At 35.0% G+C, this 24,744-nt stretch overlaps 3 protein-coding genes across 3 annotated transcripts; all 3 read right to left on the bottom strand.

Annotated features, from left to right (window-relative positions):
* Positions 1-1,189: 1,189 nt before the first annotated feature.
* Positions 1,190-2,808, bottom strand: LOC102667364 (protein MAIN-LIKE 1-like). Its single transcript, XM_041011836.1, has 3 exons — positions 2,422-2,808; positions 1,659-2,318; positions 1,190-1,555 (listed from the first exon to the last, which is right to left on the bottom strand). The coding sequence occupies exons 1-3, from the start codon at positions 2,806-2,808 to the stop codon at positions 1,190-1,192; spliced, it is 1,413 nt and encodes a 470-aa protein (XP_040867770.1).
* A 7,524-nt stretch (positions 2,809-10,332) lies between these two features.
* Positions 10,333-14,569, bottom strand: LOC100781302 (proliferation-associated protein 2G4-like). The gene is given in 10 exon segments (NM_001254659.2): positions 10,333-10,570; positions 10,728-10,907; positions 10,999-11,090; positions 11,183-11,319; positions 11,399-11,614; positions 13,361-13,514; positions 13,623-13,772; positions 13,899-13,983; positions 14,176-14,296; positions 14,455-14,569. Coding segments are annotated over 9 exon segments (1,185 nt in total). The 5' UTR covers positions 14,267-14,296; positions 14,455-14,569; the 3' UTR covers positions 10,333-10,490.
* A 5,556-nt stretch (positions 14,570-20,125) lies between these two features.
* Positions 20,126-23,118, bottom strand: LOC102667098 (uncharacterized). Its single transcript, XM_006603478.1, has 3 exons — positions 22,774-23,118; positions 22,447-22,644; positions 20,126-22,282 (listed from the first exon to the last, which is right to left on the bottom strand). The coding sequence occupies exons 1-3, from the start codon at positions 23,116-23,118 to the stop codon at positions 20,126-20,128; spliced, it is 2,700 nt and encodes an 899-aa protein (XP_006603541.1).
* Between the last annotated feature and the right edge of the window lie 1,626 nt (positions 23,119-24,744).

Raw genomic sequence — 24,744 nt, 5'->3', positions numbered from 1 at the left:
ATATATTTATTTATAATATAATTAAATCTATTTTTTATTTTATTAATTATAATATATTTATAAATATTTATTTATTATAAATAATTAATTTTTTAATATATTTTTTTAGAATAAATTTGTTTAGAAGATGATATTAAAATACTTACTTAGTCCTATTATAATTATTGTTTAAGGTTATTTTATACATATTAATAAAAATCAATAAATACATAAAAGATAATATTATAAAGAATTAATCATATAATTATTAATATTATAAAGAATATAAAAAAAATAATTAGTATTATATAAAAAATTAAAATACTAACTACTTTATAATGCATTTTAAAGTTATATTTTGATGTCCATTTATATAAAAAATTAAAATACTAACTACTTTAGATAACGAATGATGTCCATTTTTTGGTTAATTATTTTTTTTACCCCGTTTTCAACTTCTTTATTTCAATTATATTTAAAGTTATATTTTAAATTATTTTTTATTAGTTGGTAAACTAAATTAACTAGACCATTTTAATAACACGCGTATATATAGACACAAATGGAATACACAATCAATGAAAATAAATAAAACTAACATTAGTAATGAAAATAAATAAAACTAACAATACTCATGAAATGAGTTCATGTACAATATCTGTATATACAAGGAATATCAATGTAAAATATGTACATAAACTACGCCTGATCAGTGCGCCACCTGCGTCTACACCTAACGTATATTAGATGGTCCTGTGTCATACTCCTGGCCAATCTGAAACATTCTTCGATCACCTCATGTGTCGATGAGCCAGGCGTGACCACCCCTAGACTCAGATGACGCTCTAACCTCTCAGCAATGTCATCACAAACTTCCTGTTACATACAAAACAAACTAATTACACAAATTATTATGCAAATATTGAGGTAAATGACGTAAATTATTAGTATTACTTACCACTGCATGTCTGGGCTCCTCCACAGATGTCGACGATGCTCTTGGCTCCGGCACGCGAGGGATATCTGTCTGCGGGACCTGAGGGACGACTCGGGACTGCGGGGCGTGACCATGAGGCAGAGGATCTAATGCGTGGCCTGGTGTCATGAAAGGATGGGAGATGCGGAAGAACCAGTCGATGTAGTCACTGGAACACGCCCCTGGCACAACGCACACGTCACCTGCAGGTACGATATGATCCTCGTAGTGCATTCACCTGTCGTGTATATCATCATACGAGACCCATGAATCGACTGGAGGAGCAGGAATGATTTGCGTGTAACCAAACTGCCGCACAACCCTCTCTGGTAGATAATAAACAACAAAAGGCCCCCAACGCAAGAAACCGAAATAGCATGATTTGACGTGGAAGTCCCGGACCTCCCGATGCTCCCCATACGGGATCCAACAGACATCCGAAATCCGGAGTCGGTCCAGGCGCTCCCTGTACGACGGCGTGCGAATGTTCTTCACGGTCTTCTTCATCGCAATCCACCTGCACGCACGCGGAGAAGCCTCGTCGTAGTCCTGATCAGCGGTGGACTCCGCAACCGAGGGAAAGTGCTCGTAAATCCAGCACTACATATGTAACATTCAAATTATAAACATTAATAATGAAAGTGTAACAAAATTTAAAGTTGAACATTGTTTAGCCTGAATGAATGAAAAACATATTTGTTACCTGCAGTAGTGTGATGTAACCGCCAAGTTGTCGACTGTGGCTCATAGATGCATCATTCAGCTGATTGTACATATGAACCAAAGCAGTCACTCCCCAAGCATACCTCTCTGTCATACTGAGGTCACGAAGGGCCTCCAAGTAGACAACATGGACATTGGTTGCACTCTTGTTAGCAAACAGAGTGCAACCCAGTAGGTCAAGAAGATATGCGTGAGCTGCAGTTGTCCAATGACCTGCCTGGCATCGACACTGATATATATCACATACCCATTGTAGGCGTAAATACGGTCCGCGACACTGGACTGTCTCAGCCCTAACAGACTCTAGAGACACCATCAACAAGTCCACCAGCATCTGAACCGCATCGTCCACGTGCAAGGGCTCAAATGCGTGTAAGTCACCTATAACGGGAAGATGGAGAAGAGAGGAGACGTTGTCCAATGTGATGGTGAGCTCTCCCATCGGGAGATGGAAACTAGACGTCTCCCGGTGCCACCGCTCCATAAACGCGGACAAAAGTCCCCGATCGCCGGTGTCTACCGAACACGCGATCAGAGGACTTAGTCCTGTACCAGCAATAAGTCCCTCAATGGTAGGGACAGGCCTGCCTAAACTGTGGACCTTCCTCCCATGAGAGGATAGCTTCAATTCAGGACGCTCCTGAATTGAAGTATAAAAGGAATGCAAAATTCGTTAAAATTATCATTTAAAGGAAAACTAATAGTATAATTTACAAGTAACTAAAAATAAATAGTATAAATACCTCTCTCGTCCATACGCTGCAAGCAGCGTGGTCCGCATACGCTGTCAACACGGATGGGTCGCTCGAACCACCCGGAAATCCCTGGTACTGATCCTCAGCCGCCTCTGCGCCTGCGTCCGCAGGAATGTCCTCCACAGCAGCTGGTGCCTCCATCGGGTCATCCTGAACATCTGGCGCAAGGATGACTGGCTCATCGACGTGATCCGCAGTCACAGCGACTCGCAGCCTCCGTGCGGATGCAGTAGGCCGTAGACCCTGCGGAGCATCATCGGAATCATCACGATCTCCTCTACCCAGACCTATGTCAGTGACCTGACCTAAGGCATGATCTAATCCTCTAGTCCTAACCATGATCTGCAAATGAGTACCACAAAATCCATCACTCATTTCGTTTTCTCAAATTTCAAGCATTTGGTTAACTCAATTCAATTACTTTAATGACCACTTGTTGTTTTATCATATGTTTTACTTATTAGAGAGAAACTTGCTGAGCTTTATGAATCTGACAAACAATGGTCAACAACATCTCAAATGCTTAGTGGTATTGACCTTGATTCAGCAAGGTGTTGTTTTGTGGTCAACAACATCTCAAATGTGTGTGGATAAACAAACTAAGCATAAACAATGGTCAACAACATCTCAAATGCTTAGTGGGAAACTTGCTGAGCTTTATGAATCTGAGAAACAATGATTCATGAAGGAATGATGTGTGTGGATAAACGAAATAGAATCAAAATATACCATTTCTCAACACAATATTGTGTTTTGTTCTATTTTTATGATTGACCAAAGCTAGAATAAAACCCATTAGAGGATTGAGTAAAGGAATAAAATAGCTAACTTGAACAAGTGCAGAAGAAGACTTAAATTCTTACTAAAATTTACAAATTTGGATGGCTCCAATAGAAGTAACCCACTACTTTAAACTAATTCAATTGCCATAACATGTTCACTTCATTATGATATCAATGTCAATTCCCTCCCTTGTTGGCTATCACAACTAGGACCATTCCTTGTTATACTGCTTGTGACAATTCCATCTAAGAACAATATATATTAATATATAGAACACTATTGATGTTCAGTCTGAAATAGAAATAAGAACAGCTAGTAAAAGTTGCAATCATTATAGGATTTGGATTAATTGTTCTCCTAACCCTCATAAAACTTTCTCTCTAAATGTTTTCTATATACACTAATTGATTGTCCTTATAGCATTCTATCTAGAAATAATCCACATTGACCAATATGTTTTTGTTGACCAGTTCTATAAAAAGCTAATAATGCTAGTCCTAAATATGTTGTGAACGTTGAAATTGAAGTTAGTAGTGTGACCACCGGATAATGAATGTTTTCTCCTTTTAAGACATGAATAATTCATTGTCTTTGTTCAAAGCAAAGAAGGTTGGGCTGCTTTTTGAAGAATGAAATGATTGCAAGCCTTTGAGCTTTAGAGGGAGCAAAATAAATTCATAGACATTAGGCAAGTGAGTTAGGTGAAGCAATGATTTCCCATTTTCCTTTTTCTCTCAAGGATCAACATTTAATCAAGTTTTAGAGATTTGTCCTAATCATGTTACTTTTGAATTTAATTTGCTGAGGTTGTCTAGACATTTGAATCAGTTTTCCAATACCACATTCAATTCTAAGTGGCAATTACATCAAAGGCAATTACATATTCACATTAAATCAAATTGAAACAGTAGATATTCTCCAAAATGACAATATTTATCAAATATTTAGCATACATTCAGAGCTGATCCTAATAACCAAAATTCCTAATTTAAAAAAAAACTCACAATGTATCAAATAATTGACAATTTTTCAAATAAAATGAAGTTGTGAGTAGTTTACGGATCAAGTGATCCGTAAACCACTTAATATGCTTCACGGATCACTTGATCCGTAAGCATCTTCCGGATCAACTTGATCCGGAAAATGCTTACGGATCAAGTGATCCGTAAACAACCCAGCAACTTCCCGACAGCGTTTTTCGCCATCGCCGACAAAAATCAAAACGCGAACGACAAACTTACCTCGAAGAAGAAGCAGAAACGCGAAGACCCACACCTTCCTCCTAAACACGGCAACAATGGCGGCGATGGCGGCGAAGAAGAAGACTAGCGGCGAAGAAGAGAAGAACGAAGAAGTTGTGCAGGAGGAAGAAGAAAACTGAAGAAGCAGAAAAAGCAAGAAGCAGAACCGTTTGAGGAAGAAGAAAATGTGCACGGGAGAGAAAGAGGCGAGAGAGAGAGGTTACGTTTTTTAAAAAAAAATTAGTGAAGGGCATTATAGCCTTTTCACAGCAATTGTTGGGTGCACCAGCAAAATTGTTGAGTGCACCTAGTAGCACTCAACTATGTAATACAAGTTACTTGGCGAAAAGATCAAATGGCCACAATAATTTTTTAAAATTATTAAATGAGGCTAAATTTTAAATTAATACCAAGAAATAAGTTTTGGGATAAGGTGTCCCACGGCACAAAGTTGTAAATATATAACTTTTTTTTTTTGCTACTTGTAAATAAATATTTTATTTTTGATTTTTTTAATGATGACTTTAAAGTTGCAATTATTTTAATTTTTTTTTTGAAATTTTATTAGAACTCTTAAGATTAATTATTAAAATTAATTAATAACAACACCCAAGAAGCTTCTTCCATAATAATCCTGATGGCTTGTTTCTTCACCAAATCAAACCAAATTCTAGATACCGTAGAACAAGTGACTCCAAAGATGTCAAAGCCAAGCCGTCAACCTTGATTCATTGTCAGTTGCATTATAATATTTTTACCACGATATGTCTATATGCTTATGAACATGCACAGGTATCAAGAATCTCATCTTTAAGCTATCAGTTATAAGCTATCACAAATATTGTACTCTTAACCATGGCTTATAAAATTTTATTCAGAAGCCCCCCTCTAGGCAAAATATGAGTAAAAGATTCCTTATCAATAAAAAAAACTTATTTGGAGTCGTAAATCATTTACAACTTCTAATAAAAATTAAAAAACTTATTACTTTAAAGTTGTAATTAAAAAATAAATTAGTAGTCATAAACATTTTTACAACTTCAGTAGAAAAGAAAATAAAAAAGTTATAAATTAATTTACGAATTTGTACTTAGAAGTTATGAGATACCTTACAATTTATCTCTATCTAGATACCTTACAAGTTATAAATTAATTTACAACTTAGAATTTTTACTCTCATTAGGCCGTTTTCCCCATGTTACTTCTTTCACTTGGAACGAGTTTTAGCCGTTTCTTTAACTGGTTATCAGTTACTAGCCACAATGAAGTGTGGAATAGGGTTACTAAAATAATTAGTTTTTAAAAAATAACTATAACTATAACTAGTTTTATATAATTACTTATATAAAAGTAGTTATAAAATTATAATCAGCTTTATAGTTATGGTTATTTCAAATAATTTATTTTTATCTAAAAAAATGAGTTTTTTAAATAATTTATTTTTATTCATTTATGATTATGTTGATTTTAGATATAACCAGTTATATAATTAATTAATTCATAATTAGTTTATATATTTATTTTAAAAATAATAACTGATTATGACCAGTTATATAAAAATTAATTATAATACCTACTTATAATCTAATTATTTTTAAATTATGGTTATCCCATATTTTAGGTGGATATATCTTTTTCACTTGTTGTCTAGAGGCTTTTTGACGCATAAGATCCTCGTAAAGGTAGTAAGCACACAGCATATTACATTTATATTGAGGGTGCGGTATAATTTATTTATTTTTCTTTCGGAAAGAGTTTTCTAAAGAAGACATGAAAGGTGTATGCAAATGTAAGATTTTAGTGCATTCCACTCTAAGGAGTTCAACAATCATGTTTTATGTAAAACACTATATGTTTATGTAATTTTAACAAACACTTGGGCGTACAATTAAGATTCTTTCACTCAAATACAACTTTTAATGTATTGAACTGAACTCTAAGCTGCTTTGATTTCATGTAACAATTTTCCTAAACATGGGATAAAGTAAAAGACAATCTGCTTTACCGGTATTCTTGTCTCTATTTTGGAGAACGTCATGAAATTTAATTTAGTATTATCGATTATCTTTAGAAATTCCATACATGACGACACACCACCGAGGACCGTTCGATTCACTGTTAAGTTTTCCCAATCATGAAATGAAATGAAATTTAGGAGGAATGAAGAGAATCATAATTAGAACACCAGCTAGACACAGTATTAAAAACATGAAAGAAGCCAAATTACCTGGTAGAGAATGACATAATTTGAAAATTTTGGCTTATTTCACTGACCTAGATGATTTCATCCATGAAACTAAGAGCATCTCCAATGAGAGGTGCTTCCATGATTTCTTAAGCTAAGGAACGATTTCTTGTGAGTTCTTCTGCATTGGAACATAGTGGCGTGACAAAGTGAATTCCTTCATTGTTAAAAATAGTTTCTTATATAAGAAACTCTAATGTTTGAATTTCTTGTGATTTCTTACGATTTCTTGCATTTGAGTAAAATTTTATGAGTTTTTTATGAATGACATGACACTGCCGGGACCATAAAAAGTGATGCGAGGATCACAAAAAGATGATTAAGAAACTCATATGAGTTTCTTGTATTGGAGATGCTCTAAGCACAACTTTATTCCCATCAATGAAAAACTGCTTGATTTGGTGGCTAAGAACACCCTCAACAATTTTACAGTCATAGGAAGCAACAAAATTTTGAATTGCACCGATTACATCCTTCTTCTTCTGAGGAAAGAAGAAATTTGGTTTAAAAAAGATAAGTATATCACTACTGCTAAAATAAGGTCATTTATACTGTGCTGTCTAAAATAGATAAACATGCTGGCAAATGACAATATATAACTTAGCATAACCATAAAATAATTTCCAGCTTATTTTGAATAATTAGACAACATGGAAAGGAGGGAATCAATGTACCACTAAATATACCTCAGAAAAGTTTTCCTTATTCTAAAGGTTTTATAAATGTTATTATGTTACTGTATGCTAGAAAATATTTTATTTATTATATATCTTTTTTCAAATTAGAATGACTTTAGTATTTATTTTCTTTTGTCTAGTCGTGTATCATCTTTATCTTACGGCATATTTTTATGAATTTTTATATCAAATTAAATTGACATTTTTTTAATTAATTATCCATTAAAGATAACATTTAATTCCTCTCATTATTTAATAAATACCAATTTTATTAAAACATCATTAAAATTCCATACATATTTTGTTAATCATTATATACATATTAATAAAACATTGAAATTTTTATAAATTAATTTTTATGAATTAAATGAATTTATAAAATTTAAATGCTTGTGATTTTTATAAATTGTAATCTATATTACGTACTATTAGTAAGATAACTTTTTGAATTATTTAATTTTTCATATTTACGTGTACTTTACAAAATGACACCTTATTAAATAAGAGTTATCAATGAATTAGTTTCCTGTTAATTGATTATTTGGTAGTTAGAGATTAATCAACAGCCATTCGTTAATTGATCACAAGTTATCAACTGATTGATATATACCGATAAAAAGCATTATATTTTTTTTTAAAGGGACAAAAAAAAGCATTATATAAGCTCATGTATGTGAACTTTCGCCAATCAACGCAATTAATCAATGATTTTTTTTAACAGATTTGTTCCGTTTTCTTTTTTTTTTTTGCACAGCATTTGTTCCGTTTTCTTCTTTTATCTTGTACATGAAACTCGTTGATCGAATACGATTGAGTGATTGATACTGGCATAGAGCGTTATAAAAGCCATATGTGAGCCTTCAATAGGTGCAATGAATTAACATATAACTAAATCTTATTTTAACAAATTTTGTTCCTCTTTTTTAATTTCTTTTATTCTGTGTATTAAACACATTAATGGAACACGGTTAATTGATGCTAGCAAAGAGTGTTATATAAGCTCTTGTAGGTGAACCTTCATCGATCAATGCACTGAATCTATAGTTGAGTCTTTAACATGTCTGTTAATTTCCCTTTTCTTCTTCTATCATGATCTTGAAATTCATTAATTAAACATGATTGTTTGATACTGACAAAAATCATTCTATAAACTCCTATATGAAAACCTTTAATTTACCATCCGCAATGAATCAATAATCGAGTCTTAATATATTTGTTCATCTTTCTTCTCTTATATCTTGTATGTTAAACTCATTAATTGAACACTATTGATTTTGACAGTGGGTTATATCTTGTATCAGTCCTTTATGTGAACCTTCACCAATCAATGCAACACTTCAGTCTTTAACATATTTGTTTCCCTTTTCTTCTTCTTTTAGCATGTACATGGAATTAATTAATTGAACACAATTGACTTATACTGAGAAAGAGTGCTATATAAGCTCCTGTATGTGAACCTTCACTAATTAATGCAATGAATCAATATAATCAAGTCTTTAACATTTTTGTTCCCCTTGTTTTATGATGTACGTGAAGCTCATTAATCGAACACGATTGACTAATACTGACAGAGAACGTTAAACAAGATCCTGTATGCGAACCTTCATCAATCTATGCAATGAAACAACAAGAGAGTCTTTTTTTTTTTTTTTCTGTAACGATAAGAGAGTCTTGAGCATATTTGTTCCACTTTCTTATTTCATCCTATATGTTAAACTCATTAGTTGAACACCAATGACTGATACTGGAAGATAGTGTTATATAAGCTCTTGTATGTGAACCTTCACTAATCAATGCAATGAATTGAGTCTTTAATATGTTTCTTTCCATTTCTTCTTTTATCATGTATTTAAAACTCATTATATAATGTGAACCTTCACTAGTCACTACAATGAATCAATAATTGAAAACATGTTTGTTCCCCTTTCTTCATTTATCATGTACCTGAAACTCGTTAATTGAACATGATTGAATGATACTGACAGAGTGTTATATAAACTCATGTCTGTAAACCTTCACCAATCAATGCGATGAATCAATCTTTAAATTTCACTAAAACAATGCAATGAATCAAAATTGAGTTTTTAACATTTGTTTACCTTCTTTTATCATGCACATGAAATTTAACATTTGTTTACCTTCTTTTATCATGCACATGAAACCTGTGACATTATTTTGCATAGAATTGTTGACTTAAAAGTCATTTTATACTATATTGATGCAAAATAATATTGTCACAAGTCAGGAATACGATAAAATATGATGTCAGTAAACGAAACTTGAACTTAATATGTGAAATACTGTTCGAATTACCAGGAGAAAAACGAAGTTCAACTTCCCAATCCTTTTCAAAAGGAGGTCAGCATGGTCGTATGCTAAGGATCACCATAATTTATTGCTAATTTTAGAAAGATACTATCATTTAGAATAATGTAATTTATGTTTTTATTGTAATAATCAATTCTTCAAAGTAAAATCAACCATATAACCTAAAGTAAATAATTCTGGAGAATTCAATAAATTCTAAAAAATCTTACGTAAAACCAAACACACGCTTACTCTTAAATCTACTTCCTTTCACACTCCCTTTACCTTTCATAATTTGATATTAATTCGGTTCTCATTGCATTATCTTTCAGCAACATTGGATCTTTTTTATAATTGATATGGGGGATAACAAAATCATTAAAACTGATTTTAAAAAAGTGAATGCCCTGCATTGCATAAAAAGTACTATAGAAGATGGAAGATAACTTATCAGTTTCTTTTCATAGTTATGGAAGATAATTCAAAAAGCCTTTTTGGTTTCTTTCCTGCATTGCAGCCTACCAGACCACCCTTTTCAATTATTATCAAACAGTTTGGATTAAGAACCAATCCATGGAAGTGGTTTTATTTGTTAAAAAGAAAAAAGAACCATGCACACACCCCAACTAAAATGAGCATATGAAAATTGCTATTAGAATCAATGTCGGAACACTATACTAAAATTGATATCCAAGCAAAATACAATTTGGTGAACAGTGTACCAAAATTGAAAAGGGGTATCGAAAATGAAATGAAAAAACTTCTTTCATTGTTTGGGGGAGAGGAGAGGGGAGGAGAGTTAAGTCACTCTTGAGGAGTGGCCTCGTTTGTTGAGTCCATAGGCTCAGCTTCAGCTGACTCATCTGCCTTCTCCCCTTTCTTACCTGTGCAAACAACCAAGAAGCATTATTTGTTGAGCCATTCGATATAAGTAACGTTGAAACTTTGCATGTGCAAATGATGCAGTTCTGTGCAATAATACAGAAGCATGATGCAACACAAGGAATAATAGAACAATAGCAACATGCTCTTCCAGCCTACCTTTTTTCTTCTTTCCACCACCTTTCTTCTTTGTCTTTGTGCCCAAGGCTAGCCAGGCCTTAATATCAGGATCATCTATTGTTTTTGTGGGCTGCAATTCTTGGAGTGGATGAGTTGTGATTCGATCCGATCCATTTGGCATCAACAAGACTGTGAATTTGATATGTGCAACAAAATCACCTGTAATGCAACCAATGTAATGCATGACATGAAGGCGCACATAAATGACAACACAGGATTTAATTATGCCTACTGGGCAAAAGTTTTTTACCAGGCTTTTCATGCAAAACAGGATATGGCTGCAAGAGCTCATGGTTGACGCATTCCACCAAACCAAGTCGAGCTCTTTTCTCTTCCAAAGCCCTATTATAAAACAAATGGAATTTTAGGAAATAAGAATAATAATTAGAACACCAGCTAGACACAGTATCAAAAACATGCAATAATCAAATTACCTAGCAGAGAATGGCATGATTGGAAATTTTTGGCTTATTTCACTGAAAATGAACCTAGACGCTTTCATCTTCAAGTGATAACTCTTGTCAACAGCCCTCTTATAAATAGTTGTCTGCTTCTCATCCAACAGCTTAGGCTGCAAGAGAATGAAAATTTACTTTTTATCATGCATAAGCTCTACCATACTAGTATACATGTTAATATAATTGACCTACCTTGCCATCCCCAGTGCTTGTTACTATATCAATTGCATAAACTTCGTTCTCCTCAAACTCTGCTTCGTCAACCCTTGTGTCTGGATTAGACAAACTAAGCACAACTTTATTCCCATCAATAACAAACTGCTTCATTTGGTGGCTAAGAACACCCTCAACAATTTTACAGTCATAGGCAGCAGCAACCTTTTGAATTGCATCACTTACATCCTTGTTCTGTGGATAAAAGAAAAAAATATATTAAAAATGAGTACCCACTGCTAAAAATAAGATCATTTATGTATACGAATAATAATTTTAATAACGTGCTGATTAAACTAGACAAACATGTTGAAAATAATAGATCAGCATAACCATAATAATTTCCAGCTTATTTTAAATCAGGCAACAGAGCAAGGAGGAAATCAATATACCATTAATCATCAAAGCAAAGTTTTCCTTACTAAAGGTTTTATAAATGCTACTGTATTCAATCCCACATGAATATTAAAATAACTCAACCAAACTAATGGTTTGAATATAGTATTATATTATTCCTCTTTTCTAGTTCTATGCAAGTGTTAAGTAATGGTTTTAATAGTTAATACGGTAGTATGGTACTATGTTGGCTATACTAGATAAGTGTACTGACTGTATATATCAGCACAACCATGAAATTATTTTCAGCCAATTCTAGTATCGGCAACAGGGAAAAGAGGAAACCAATATGGTACTGATCACCTCGGCAAAGTTGCCATCGCATATGCTACAAAATATTAGAATCCACATATACACTGATAAAGCTAACATGAGAGGTAAATTACGGGATGACTGATTCTCTCAGTGTAACTATGACAAATGGTGGGCACTGGACAGTCATGCATGTGTAGAATAGTGGATGACTGATTCTCTATCAGTATAACTATGACAAAAACAGGCATCATTGGAGTTTATCCATAGCCTATGATATCTTCATCATATAGAGATCAGTTCATAAAATATACAATATAATATTATGGATCAAAATAATATAGTTTTAAGAGGAGGGAATATGAAAAGAAACAAGAGAGATCCCATCAGGATTTTTTCTAAAATTTTATCCGAATAAAAAATAACAAGTGTTTGATGACAGCACATGATAGCATTTATCATACAGGTAAAATAACAGAGTGGAATACAAAATGAACAAATCTCTGTCAGCGTAACTATGACAGAAACAGGCTTAATTGGAGTTTATCCGTAGCCAATAATGTCTTCATCATACAGAGATCAGCTTATCAAATTTACAATATATTATGAACCAAATTAAGATAGTTTCAAAAGAAAGCAGGCATATCCAGCTGAATTTTTTTTTATCCGTAGCCAATAATGTCTTCATCATACAGAGATCAGCTTATCAAATTTACAATATATTATGAACCAAATTAAGATAGTTTCAAAAGAAAGCAGGCATATCCAGCTGAATTTTTTTACAACAATTTGAATCAGAATAGAAAACAAATCAAGTTTTTGATGCAAATGCATGACAGCATTCATCATGTAGATAAAAAACACTTAAATGAGAACCAAGTAATCTCAAAAGAACAAAACATATAGCATAAGGTGAGAAATACAAATTATAGACGAGGAGTTCCAAAAAGTAATGTGAGAGAAAACACAAGAAAAAACATGAATGATCTCTATCAGTGTAACTATGACAATAAAGCTTCATCGGAGCTTATCCATAGCCCACAGCAGTTTTCATCATTTAGAGATCAAAATCCATAAGGCATGTCTTTAGGCAAAGAAAACCCTTCAAACGATACACATGAAACAACCTAATTTCTCTCCAATTTTACTAAGCTGAATTGCTTATAATAGTGTATGACCTTATGCCTATTAACCAAAGATACAAATCAAGAAAGGCAACATGTAGTAAAATCCAAATCAACTTGGATTATAAAAATGCAGATACAGTAAAAAGAAAATGTTACAACTGATTACCTTCTTTCCCGGCCTGACAAGCCTCAAGGCCACCTCAGCAGCAGTATTAGCAGCAGCAATGACATCAGCTGCCCTTCCAGTAACAGGACCTTCCTGAAGAACATGGGTGTGAGCTACCACAGCAATGAACCCATCTATATGGCATGCCATATCACTGCAACCAACCAAAGAAACAAACATCAACTTCAGAATACTAGCAGAAATCACCGACTCCATCCCCCCCCCCCCCCTTCATCGCAAATTCATGTCCTGAAAATCTTACATTTTCAATATATCACCTTCTTCCAACACGGCCTCATCACTGGCTAGTGGAGAGAAATGGCAGACAACGTTGTTGATTGATAAACATGTTGGGAAAGCAACACCTCTCTCAATCTTCCTCTTCACATTCTTGTACACATTTCCAGTTTGCCTACACACAAACCAAACCCAATTAGCTAATCCATAAATATTAAAAAAAGACACAAACCAGCAATTGAATGTACATATATGTTAAGAACAGACAATGCTCCTTCATTTATGAATATTATAAGCTTACTCTCTAATGTATGAATCCCCTTTCTCACAAATATCCACAATCTTCGCCTTTGGTTTACATTCTGAAATAACTAGCTTCAAGGCCTCTGTAAAATCATAGACAAACACAGAAAAAAAAATCCAGTGCAATCTTAGCAAAACAAAAAATGTAAATTTAAAAAAAAAAAGTGAACTCCAGCAAGGTTCCAGAAAAAAATTGTGTCCAATGTATAAAATAACCAAAACCCAGATAAAATTTGAGACCACAAATATTAAGAGTAAGAGAGTGAGGAACACACTGTTAACGATCTCAGCAGCGGTTTTGTATTTGGTGACAACTTCGGCAGAAGAGAGATCCAACTCTTTCTCCTCCCTTTCATCGTCCGACATGGTGGCACAACTCTTTAGTCCTTGTAACCTCTGAAACACCCAAATGAAATGGGACAAAGAAATGAGGAAAACAAAAACAAAAAACCAATCTTTATCCAATTGGGTCGTGCAAGAGAATGAAAAACCGATAAACAAAGAAGACCAAGATGAAACATTCGGAAATTGATGGATTTTGAAGTAACACTCACTGTGAGGAAGTTGGGGATGATGGCAGTGCAGAGGAATGAGCGAAGAAGAATGGGATTTTAGGAATTAAATAGAAAAGGAAAGACTTGTAGAGCCAAACGGTGCTCCTGTGCAACTAGGGTTACAGCCACAGGCAGCTTTGGCTTATATAGGAGTTTTCATTTTCGTTGCAAGAGTACAAACGAGTAGGGTTTTTACCTTCCATTTTTTCCCCTTATTTTTTATTTATTTATTTATAGTACATTACCCTTTTGGTACTGTGCTGTGTACTGTATTATACACAAAAAATTAAAACTACAACATGTATGTAATGAAAAAAAAAACAATCAAAAAATACTAGGAGACATTTCTTGTTTTAAATAATTATATGACTTGCTCCAAGTTATTTATCATTTATCATTAGATTACAAAATATAAGATTTTGTTCTAAAGATGGGGAGAAATGTTAATATTTTTATTTTTAATATATTCTTTATTATTAAGTAGATTTCATATTAATTTTATTAAATGCTAAATAAAATATATTATATTTTTTTACTGTATAAAAATTATTATATAAAAAGTAAAACTTACGTTAATTTTAATGTTAAAAATCTGTTGTATAATATTTATATTTTTTAAATTATAATAACTTTAATTTTTTTTGTAGTTGAGTGTCTTTCTTTTTTTTTTTTACATATGTTTGTGGATTTTTATATTGAATAAATCCATATTTTATTTTCCTTTAATTAATTATCCCATCAAAGATAATACTTTTTAAAAAATTATTTTTATTATTTTCATGTATTTTATAAAATGACATGTTAAATAGCAGTTATCAAATAATTATGTTACAAAAAAGTTTAACAAATAACTATATTTCTGTTAATTGGTTATTGGTACTTAAGAATTAATCAATTGTCATTCGTTATTTGAACACAATTAACTATGAAAGAGCACATATATGTGAATATTCATCAATCGATGAATGAATTAATAATCTGTATATCATATTTGTTCCATTTTCTTTTTCTTTCATATTGTATGTGAAACTCATTAATTGAACACGGCTGTCTATACTAATATGGAACACTACAGTTTATTTTTAAAAAAATGTTAACTTGTTAAATAACGATTATCAATAAGTTAGTTTCTCTTAATTGGTTATTAGTAGTTTAATTAATCAATTGCCATTTATTAATTGAACATGGTTGATTGATACTTAGAAACATATAGGAAAGGTGTGCAAGTTGTTCGAGTCCCTTTATGGAGTTAAGCATGCTAGGAAGAAGTGGTATGAAAGGCTTTATTTCTTCCTTATTAACCATGACTTCATATAATCAGCAATTGATCATAAACTTAGTAAGAGCTTTCCAAGGTGAATTGATTTCTGCATCATTAGCTTGGTATCATGGGCATTGGATCCCTCTCAAGTATTCCATGGGGATGGAAGTTGCACATTCTTCGAAGGGATTCCTTTTTGCCAATGAAAATATTAGTTAGGTTTCCTTAGTGATACAGGTGTTCTTGATGCTATCCTTCGAGAATCATCATTCTCTCTATTTGAGAATTATTCTCAATAATGATTGTCTGCAATCGGTAAACTTAGGATTTCGATTAACACAATATGAGACTTTGTCATTTCATTTTTTTTTTTTACTTCGAAATCAACCCTTTTTTTTTCGTGACGTTATAAATTTTAAATTGACAATTAAAACTTCCACAATTGAAAAACAACCAATTTTTTTTTAGACGTCCCTTATGGAAAAGTACAAGAAAATGCTAACTAATTTTAAAGTGTAACAAAAATAACTCTTAATAAACCGTCGGCACTTTCATTTTTTATTATTATTTTGAAACATGTTTTTCCAAACTTCTTTACAAGTCTTCATTTTAAAATAACCAGTTTTATTAAGCCATTTAAATTCAATTCATGTCCAATTAGATTTCAATGACTTGTAATCCATCTATCACTGGTGTTTTCAAATTTTTTTTCATGAATGATTATTGATAAATAATCATCCGCCATTAAAAGAAAATTATTATACATAAACTCGAGTAATATCAAAAGCATAAATAAATTTATTCTTTGAAGATCTTCAATTTAATCATATTGACTATTAAGAATATCAATTGAAGGGATTTTGAATGTAATAATGTTGGCCAATAACTAATAGTCATAACAAAAAGTTTAACACATGCTATCCATTTTTGGGTCCCTTACTTAGGGCACCATTTTATTAACCATGAAATTTGCGATTGTTTTCGTTAACAAACATAATCGAGAGGTATATTCGAGGAAGATAATAATTTTTTCTTTGGAGGCCTTTTATCTTCTTGGTAGACCCTTCATCATAGGTTTATGTATTAAACTTCTATCAATATCAAAGATCAATCGATGAAACAAATTTAAAACAAAAAAATGATGAGTTTTGATAATATTGACTCCAATAATAATTCTAATAGTATTTTGATAATAGTTCTAATAGAGATTTCAAAAATAATTTTGATAGTAATTTAGATGATAATAATAAGAAATAAGGATTGAAAATAGTAAAAGTTTTGAGAAGAAACGAAAATTGAAAAAAAAGTAAAGTTTCAAGAAGAAATGAATTGAAAAAAAGTAAAAGTGTTTAGAGAAAAATAAAAACTAGAATTGAAATACGAGTTAAAATATTGTTCTAATCCGTCAATGTGTAGACATCGAGTGGACTTAGGATATGAGGGTGTTGTTCCAACCCTTGTTAAAATGGTACAAACTAGTTTTTATAGATAATAATTTCTACCTGTTCATAACTTTCCAAATAACTTTTAATCGTCATGTTCACTATCATTGATTTTTGTCTTCAATCTTTACCCTTGATAACATGTATCTTCAATCTCCACCGGTGATATCTTTTAGTGTCTTGATGCTTTCACATCTTGATGCTTTCTAAGTCTTCATAAGTTCTATCATTGTACAATTAGTTAACAAATTATATTTTAACACTTAGTCAAAATAATTTATTAAAAAATAATTTTGTAATACTTTATTGAAGATTATTTTTCGACAATTGAAAAATGTCAATATTAACACTATTTTTAGTAAAAGATCTTTCACTTGATTAAAATATCATTTCTAAACATAAATTAATTTTTTAACATACTTTTTAAAAATAATTCTTTTTGATATTATTTTTTTAATCAATTTTATCACAAGTTAAACTAAATAATCCATTTACTTACATCAAAATCATTCTTTTTTGGCATTCTTAATTAACTCCATTAGTCATAAAAAAGGGAGAGATAAAGGAAAACAAAACTTGCCTAATCATTAAAAAGAAGATATATTTTCACAAATCCAACAATAGATTCTTCCTAAGTCAAGAATCTAGAAACGTATAATACAACATATCAGAAAGAAAAAGCATAAGTAACAACAACTAACCACAAAGGACAAAGTGATGGACCCTTAATTAATCCAATTGATGATCCTTTAAGGAACACCATAGTCATAGGCAACCATTGTGAATATTCCAACCCACATGGCCAAAGTGATCCAAGCTACGGTGGCTGAAATGAAGCTCAAAGAAAGAACTGAAACAACAGCTCCAACAATAAGCATGATCCAAATTATGAGTTGAAGAAGGCTTCCCTCATATATTTGAAGTATTGTTCCAATGGTAGCACAGAAGAAGTATAAGACGATGGTTAAAATCAGAGACACCATTAGCTTGTGTTGTTCTGTAAACAAAAGCTTCCCTGACGCAATGTTTGTTACTGAAATCTAAGCAATGATCAGTGTTAAGAATTTGATGTGGATCTCCTGCAATTCCTTGAATACATTCACCACTTGGTCCCTAAGTAATTAGTTAAGCACAATTATGGGAAAATAAAAGGTAGTATTTTGCTAGAAACACATGAAGGCAGAATTTGACAGAAAAGCGAAACACAAGGATTGTCTAGTAATAGAAAGAAGAAAAGCAATTAGTGGTTCTGGGCTTCGAGGGCCAGACCTCCCAAAATAAAATAAAAGGTAAGTTTGTGATTGCAATTCATGGTCTGCCTTATTTCATTTAGATGGTATTTATAATGGATTGCAATAACAGAATTTGTAATTCTGTGATGACAGGGCTTAACAGAAATGAGAGAATATTCCTAAAATGGCAGACAAGATCAAGGCACAGATCCTTAGATGTCCAGCTCATCAAATTCGGTTATCCAGCTCAGCAGCTCTGCTCAAACGAAGTCTCTGAGGTATGCTGGTATCTTCTTCTTCCTTTTGGGTCTGGTTTCTGCTGCTTCCTTGCTATCATCCTTCACCCCTTCCGGAAGCACCTTGTCCTCAAGGTGATATACTTCACGCAACTGATCCCAATTCTCCCAAGTAGTATCATCAGGAGATAATCCTTGCCATTGAACAAGAACCTCGAGTTTAGAGTCTGCAAAGTGACGTGTATCGAGAATGGCTAACGGAGTAACCACAAGTTGATCATTCTCATAGTGGCTAGGCAATGTGCTGCAATATTGGTCATTATTAGGTTCTAAAGAACGAAAAAGCTTGAGGAGTGAAGTGTGGAAGACAGGGTGTATACGAGCATTATCTGGTAGCTGAAGTTTATAAGCAGTTGGCCCAATATGCTCGATGACCCGAAACGGCCCATAAAACCGTTTGTCTAATTTAGAAAATCCACTGAGTTGACCCGTCACTGACCTCTGACGATGGGGCCTTAGTTTGACCAAGACCATGTCCCTGACATTGAAGTGGACATCACGCCTTCTCGCATCAGCAAAGCGTTTCATACGACTCTGGGCCTTTTCCAGTTTCTTCTTAATTTCCTCGAAGACAGCTTGACGTTCAGAGAGCATATCTTCAACTGCAACAATGGTGGAGTCACCTTTTAAGTACCTTGGGAAATTAACAGGCTTCTTCCCAAAGGTAATCTTGTACGGGGAGAGGCCTGAACTTGAATTCCAAGAAGTGTTATATGACCATTCTACCCACCTTAAGAGCTTGCCCTAGGACGACGGTTTCTTATGAACAAAAGCACGAAGATATTGCTCGATCACCCTATTTAGGACCTCAGTCTGCCCATCAGATTGAGGATGATAAGCAGAGGTGAGCCTGAGCTTCGTTCCACTCAGACGAAAAAGCTATTGCCAAAATCTGCTTAAAAATAAAGGGTCTCGGTCGGAAACTAAGCTCCGGGGCATTCCATGGAGTTTTCCGACGAGGTCCATGAAAAGATCGGCCACCGTGTATGCAGTGTGTCGCGTGGGTAACATTGCAAGATGAATGCCTTTGGAGAATCGATCAACTATCACGAGGATAACGGTATGTCCTTGAAACGCCGGGAGTCCTGTGATGAAATCGAGGGACAAATCCTCCCATGGCTTTGATGGTATTGGTAATGGACAGAGCAGCCCCGCCGGCTTACGAGTTTCGTACTTCGTGTGTTGACAATCGACACAAGAAGCTATGAAGCGCTCTACATCTTGACGGATTCCCTTCCAATAAAAATTTTCCGTTAATCGTGCTAAGGTCTTGGCTATACCCATGTGACCGCTGGTGGGAGTCAAATGGTATTCAGAGAGCAGAGTTGTAGTGAAGGGCAGAGCTTGGGGAAGCCAAATACGTCCTTTATGGAGGATCAAATCATTAGTAACTGAAAATTCAGGATGAGCATCTGGGTGTGCCAAGATAGATTGACGGAGTTAAGTGAATTCAGTGTTCTGTGTCAATTGTTGCCTAAGTTCCTGCAAAAAGGTGAAACAGGGTACTGACAAAAGCATTAAATTAGTGGAAGAAGATTTCGGCAGTCTGGAGAGTGCATCAGCAGCTTTATTAGAGCTATCAGAACGATACATGATGGTGTAATCGTAGCCCATCAAGCGAGCGAGATACATCTGTTGCTCAGGTGTTTGAATCACCTGAGTAAGCAACTCCTTCAAACTGCGATGATCCGTTAAGATGTGGAAACGACGGCCAAGGAGATACAGGCGCCATTTCTTAACGGCGGCGGTGATCGCGAACAATTCTCGAACATATGTCGAGGCACCCATTAATTTTGGAGGAAAAGCTTTGCTAAAATACGCAATGGGATGTCCCTGTTGGGTCAACACGACTCCCATGCTTGTTCCCGAAGCATCCGTCTCCACCGTGAAGGGAAGAGAGAAATCCGGCAACCGCAAGACAGGAGTGGAGGTCAACACTTGCTTGAGGTGAGTGAAGGCAGCACGAGCTTCGTCGGTCCACTGAAAAGGTTCCGCCGTGACCAATTTGGTCAAAGGAGCTGCGATGGTTGCATAGCCGCGAATGAAGCGTCTATAAAAACCAGCAAGACCCAAAAAACTCCTGAGTGCGCGCCCCGAATGCGGTTCCAGCCATTGCTGTATAGCCTGGACCTTGGCCATGACTGGTTCCACACCCTGTGCTGATACAACATGACCCAGGTATTCAACCTGAGGCTGCGCAAATGTACACTTGGAGAGCTTTAAAACGAATTGTTCCTGCAACAAAATTTGAAAAGCTTGCTCCAAATGAAGCACGTGATCCTCCAACGTGGCGCTATAAATCAGAATGTCATCAAAGAAAACAATAATGAATTGACGAAGGTAAGGGCGAAAGATGGTATTCATCGTAGCTTGAAAAGACGAGGGTGCATTGCATAGCCCGAAGGGCATCACCCTGAATTCAAAGTGCCCATGGAGTGTAGGGAAGGCAGTTTTGTAGATGTCTTCTTCAGTCATGAGAATCTGATGATAGCCTTGTAATAAATCTAATTTAGAGAACCAGGAAGCACCACCTAATTCATCCAATAACTCATCTATCGTGGGTATCGAAAAATGATCCTTAATAGTGAGGGCATTAAGCGCTCTATAATCCACGCAAAATCTCCAGGTTCCATCGTGTTTTCGGACAAGAAGAACCGGAGAAGAAAAGGGACTTGTAATTGAACGAATTATCCCTCTCTGCAACATAGAAGCAACTTGGGATTCAATCTCAGTCTTTTGATAATGGGGGTATCTATATGGGCGGACATTGACGGGTTGTGAGTTTGAGGTTAAGTGGATATGGTGGTCTGTCGATCGGGAAGGAGGGAGAGCAGTGGGGGGTTGAAATAGGGAAGCAAATTTGGTTAAAAGTGACTGAATAGCAGGAGGGTAAGAAAGATTGGGTGTATCAGAAGGGGAAGTGTCTAGGGGAATAACGGAAAGGTGGAAGTAGACGGTGGCCCTGGCAGTGCGAACCAGACGCCGGACTTGGGTTGAAGTAAGAGGCTGAAGGGTGGAAGTATCATCACCCTTAAATTCAATAATTTGTCCCTGATGCATGAATTTCATCGAGAGAGAGGTATAGTCCATTAAGACTGGACCAAGGGAACGTAGCCATTGGACCCCCAAGACAACGTGTGCACCACAGAGAGGCAACACGTGAAGGTCAACGATGAAGACAATGTTCTGAATTGTCAGTGGTACCGCTTGGCAGACTTGTTGACACCGAAGGAATTGCCCATTACCCACCATAACTTTCAGAGGTGTGGTAGGACGAGGGATAAGGCCAAATCCAGTAATCATGGAGTCCTGAATGAAGTTATGGGTGCTCCCCCCATCTACAAGGATGAGCACCTGATGATCAGCAATGAGGCCGGAGAAACGCAGAGTTTCAGGTGCTAAGGGTCCAGTGAGGGAGTGTAAATTTAGTTGGGCCTCGTTGACAATTGATGGGTCAGACGGGTCGGGTTCCAGGCCCAATAGGGTATAGTCTTCTACGGGGCGCTCGTCTTCATCAGCCACTAAGAGATTTACCCTAGAATTGCAACGATGACCACGATGGTATCGTTCGTCGCAATTGAAGCCAAACTGAGCTCTCTGCGCGAAGTTAATTCCTCAGGGGTTAGGCGTTTCAATGGAATGATGGAAAGTGGCTTGGTTGTGGAACCTGAGGGCAAGGAGGGGTGCGAGAGTGGGAAAGGGCTCATGGGTAGAGGCTGAGATGAAGATGGTGGTAAACGGGGGCGCAAAGCCTTTCTCGCCTCGAAGAGCTTCTCCTCTTGCAATCTAGCAAGACCAGCAGCTTGGGTGACCGTCAATGGTTGCAAGGGTTGAACCTCGCGACGGATGTCAGCATTGAGGCCCGAAACGAAGCAGCTGAGGAGGAAGTGAGGTGGGAGACCGACAACGCGGTTCGCAAGATCTTCGAATTCAGAGAGGTAAGCCTGCACTGTGGTTTTCTGTGTCAATTTGAATAGGGCCCCAGTTGGATCCTCGTATTGGGAGGATGCAAAGCGAGTTTGCAGGGCATGGAGGAAACTCTGCTAGGAAGAAAGTTGGCCGTTACCGGCCATCCACTGGTACCAGACCAGAGCTCTGTCGTCCATGTAAAAGGACGCGATGGTGAGCCGGTCGTGGTCTGGGGTGTGGTGATATTCAAAAAATTGAGTGATTTTGAATATCCAACCCAATGGATCAGACCCATCGAACCGGGGCTCATCGAGCTTGACGCGAGGATGAGGGGATGAGGGCGAAGACGGGGAAACGTGTGGTGGTGAGGTTGGGGAAGGTTCAGGAGATTTGGTTGTCAAGGTAGAAATGAGGGTATTGAGCTTATGAGTCATGGTTTGCAGGCTTTCACTGAGGCTGAGTTGATGGATGGTGAGCTTGGCTATGGCGTCTTCCAACTTGTCAGAATTGGATTTCGAGGCCATGAGTGCAAGACGAGAGCACCAAATTGTTAGGAACGCAATTAGTGGTTCTGGGCTTCGAGGGCCAGACCTCCCAAAATAAAAGAAAAGCTAAGTTTGTGATTGCAATTCATGGTCTACCTTATTTCATTTAGATGGTATTTATAATGGATTACAATAACAAAATTTGTAATTCTGTGATGACAAGGCCTAACAGAAATGAGAGAATATTCCTAAAATGGTAGACAAGATCAAGGCACAGATCCTTAGATGTCCAACTCATCAAATTCGGTTATCCAGCTCAGCACCTCTGCTCAAACAAAGTCTCTGAGGTATGCTGGTATCTTCTTCTTCCTTTTGGGTCTGGTTTCTGCTGCTTCCTTGCTATCAAAATGCATGGGAAAGAAAGAGCATATAGTGTATATAATAACCTCAATGAAGTGAAATGAATGGAATTCAGGACAGACATGCTTGTTTGTTGTATCCTGAGAAGGCTTCTTCACACTTAATTTGTTAAGGGAAGGAACATGTGCTAGGATATATATATATATATATATATATATATATATATATATTGATAATGAGGGAACTTAAGATGTATAATGAGGCTTCATGTCTGAAGAAGAAAAGGGGTTTCATGTAAATAGGGTAGAGTTGCTTATGGCAAAAAGGTTAATAAACCAATCGTTGTGGGTTTTAATAAGAGGGTAGAGTAGCTTATGGCGAAAAGGTAAATAAACCAATCGTTGAGGGTTTTAATACGAGGGTAGAGTTGCTTATGGCAAAAAGGTAAATAAACCAATCCTTGTGGGTTTATTTACAAACAAGTGATTTCGCAGCACAGAGGTCCAAAAAGGTAAAGACGACTTTTTAAATTGGCTCTTTATTATTTATAAGATCGGTTATAAGTCCAAATCAAGAATGAAACTTAGTGGAGAAAGTGAGAATTTCTAAAATCGCTCTACAACATTAAATTTAGGATATAAACAAGAAGGGTAAAGACGACTTTTTAAATTGGCTCTTTATTATTTATACGATTTTTTGCAACGCCTTGGTGTGGGTGGTAATTCCATTTAACACTAAGTTAAAATTTTATTACATCTTTACAGTATTTATAAGTAGTCTATTATTAATAACCGGTGGAAATCCTCTCGAAGGAAGAAAAAACATCCCCTCTAAAAGCAATTTCCAAGTTGAAAACAAAAAGGGTAAATTGTGATTTTTTTTCTAAACATGTAATTTGTTGATAAATACGTATTTGAAAAGATAAAAATATTAAATTTAGTTCCCGAAAGTGTAAAAAGTGAAACAAATATATCTAACCGTTAATTTTTGTCTGTCAGTTAATAAAATAGTCTATGTGACACAGATAGACAAATTTGTCATTAAAGTAATTGTTAACGTAATCATGTTGACTAGATTAGATAACAATGTCAAAAAGATATCATTTTTGGACTTGAACATTAGTAATTTTAGTGGACGAAAATATCAATATTTTTTATTAAAAAAATATCAGTGATTTCTTTAACCTAAATGTCAATACGTCCCATTGGACCAAAGTATCAATAAGTTATCATTATTAGATGCAAATGTTACTAATTTTTTATTGAACCTAAATATTCATATGTTTTTATTAGATTAATTTATTAG

This window comes from Glycine max, chromosome 18, assembly GCF_000004515.6.
Source record: "Glycine max cultivar Williams 82 chromosome 18, Glycine_max_v4.0, whole genome shotgun sequence".
Lineage (NCBI taxonomy): Eukaryota > Viridiplantae > Streptophyta > Magnoliopsida > Fabales > Fabaceae > Glycine > Glycine max.
The sequence above is the reverse complement of the archived record's forward strand: the minus strand, read 5'-3'. Positions and strand labels throughout refer to the sequence as shown.

Excerpts from the sequence above, each read along its gene's own strand:
- LOC102667364 (XM_041011836.1), bottom strand. The coding sequence starts at position 2,808 with ATGAGTGATGGATTTTGTGGTACTCATTTGCAGATCATGGTTAGGACT. Across the intron at positions 2,319-2,421 it reads GCAGCGTATGGACGAGAGAG|GAGCGTCCTGAATTGAAGCT; the intron begins GTATTTATACTA and ends ACTTCAATTCAG. Across the intron at positions 1,556-1,658 it reads GTTACATCACACTACTGCAG|TGCTGGATTTACGAGCACTT; the intron begins GTAACAAATATG and ends TTACATATGTAG.
- LOC102667098 (XM_006603478.1), bottom strand. The coding sequence starts at position 23,118 with ATGGCCTCGAAATCCAATTCTGACAAGTTGGAAGACGCCATAGCCAAG. Across the intron at positions 22,645-22,773 it reads ACATGGACGACAGAGCTCTG|AAAACCACAGTGCAGGCTTA; the intron begins GTCTGGTACCAG and ends AAATTGACACAG. Across the intron at positions 22,283-22,446 it reads AAGAGGAGAAGCTCTTCGAG|AGAGCTCAGTTTGGCTTCAA; the intron begins GCGAGAAAGGCT and ends AACTTCGCGCAG.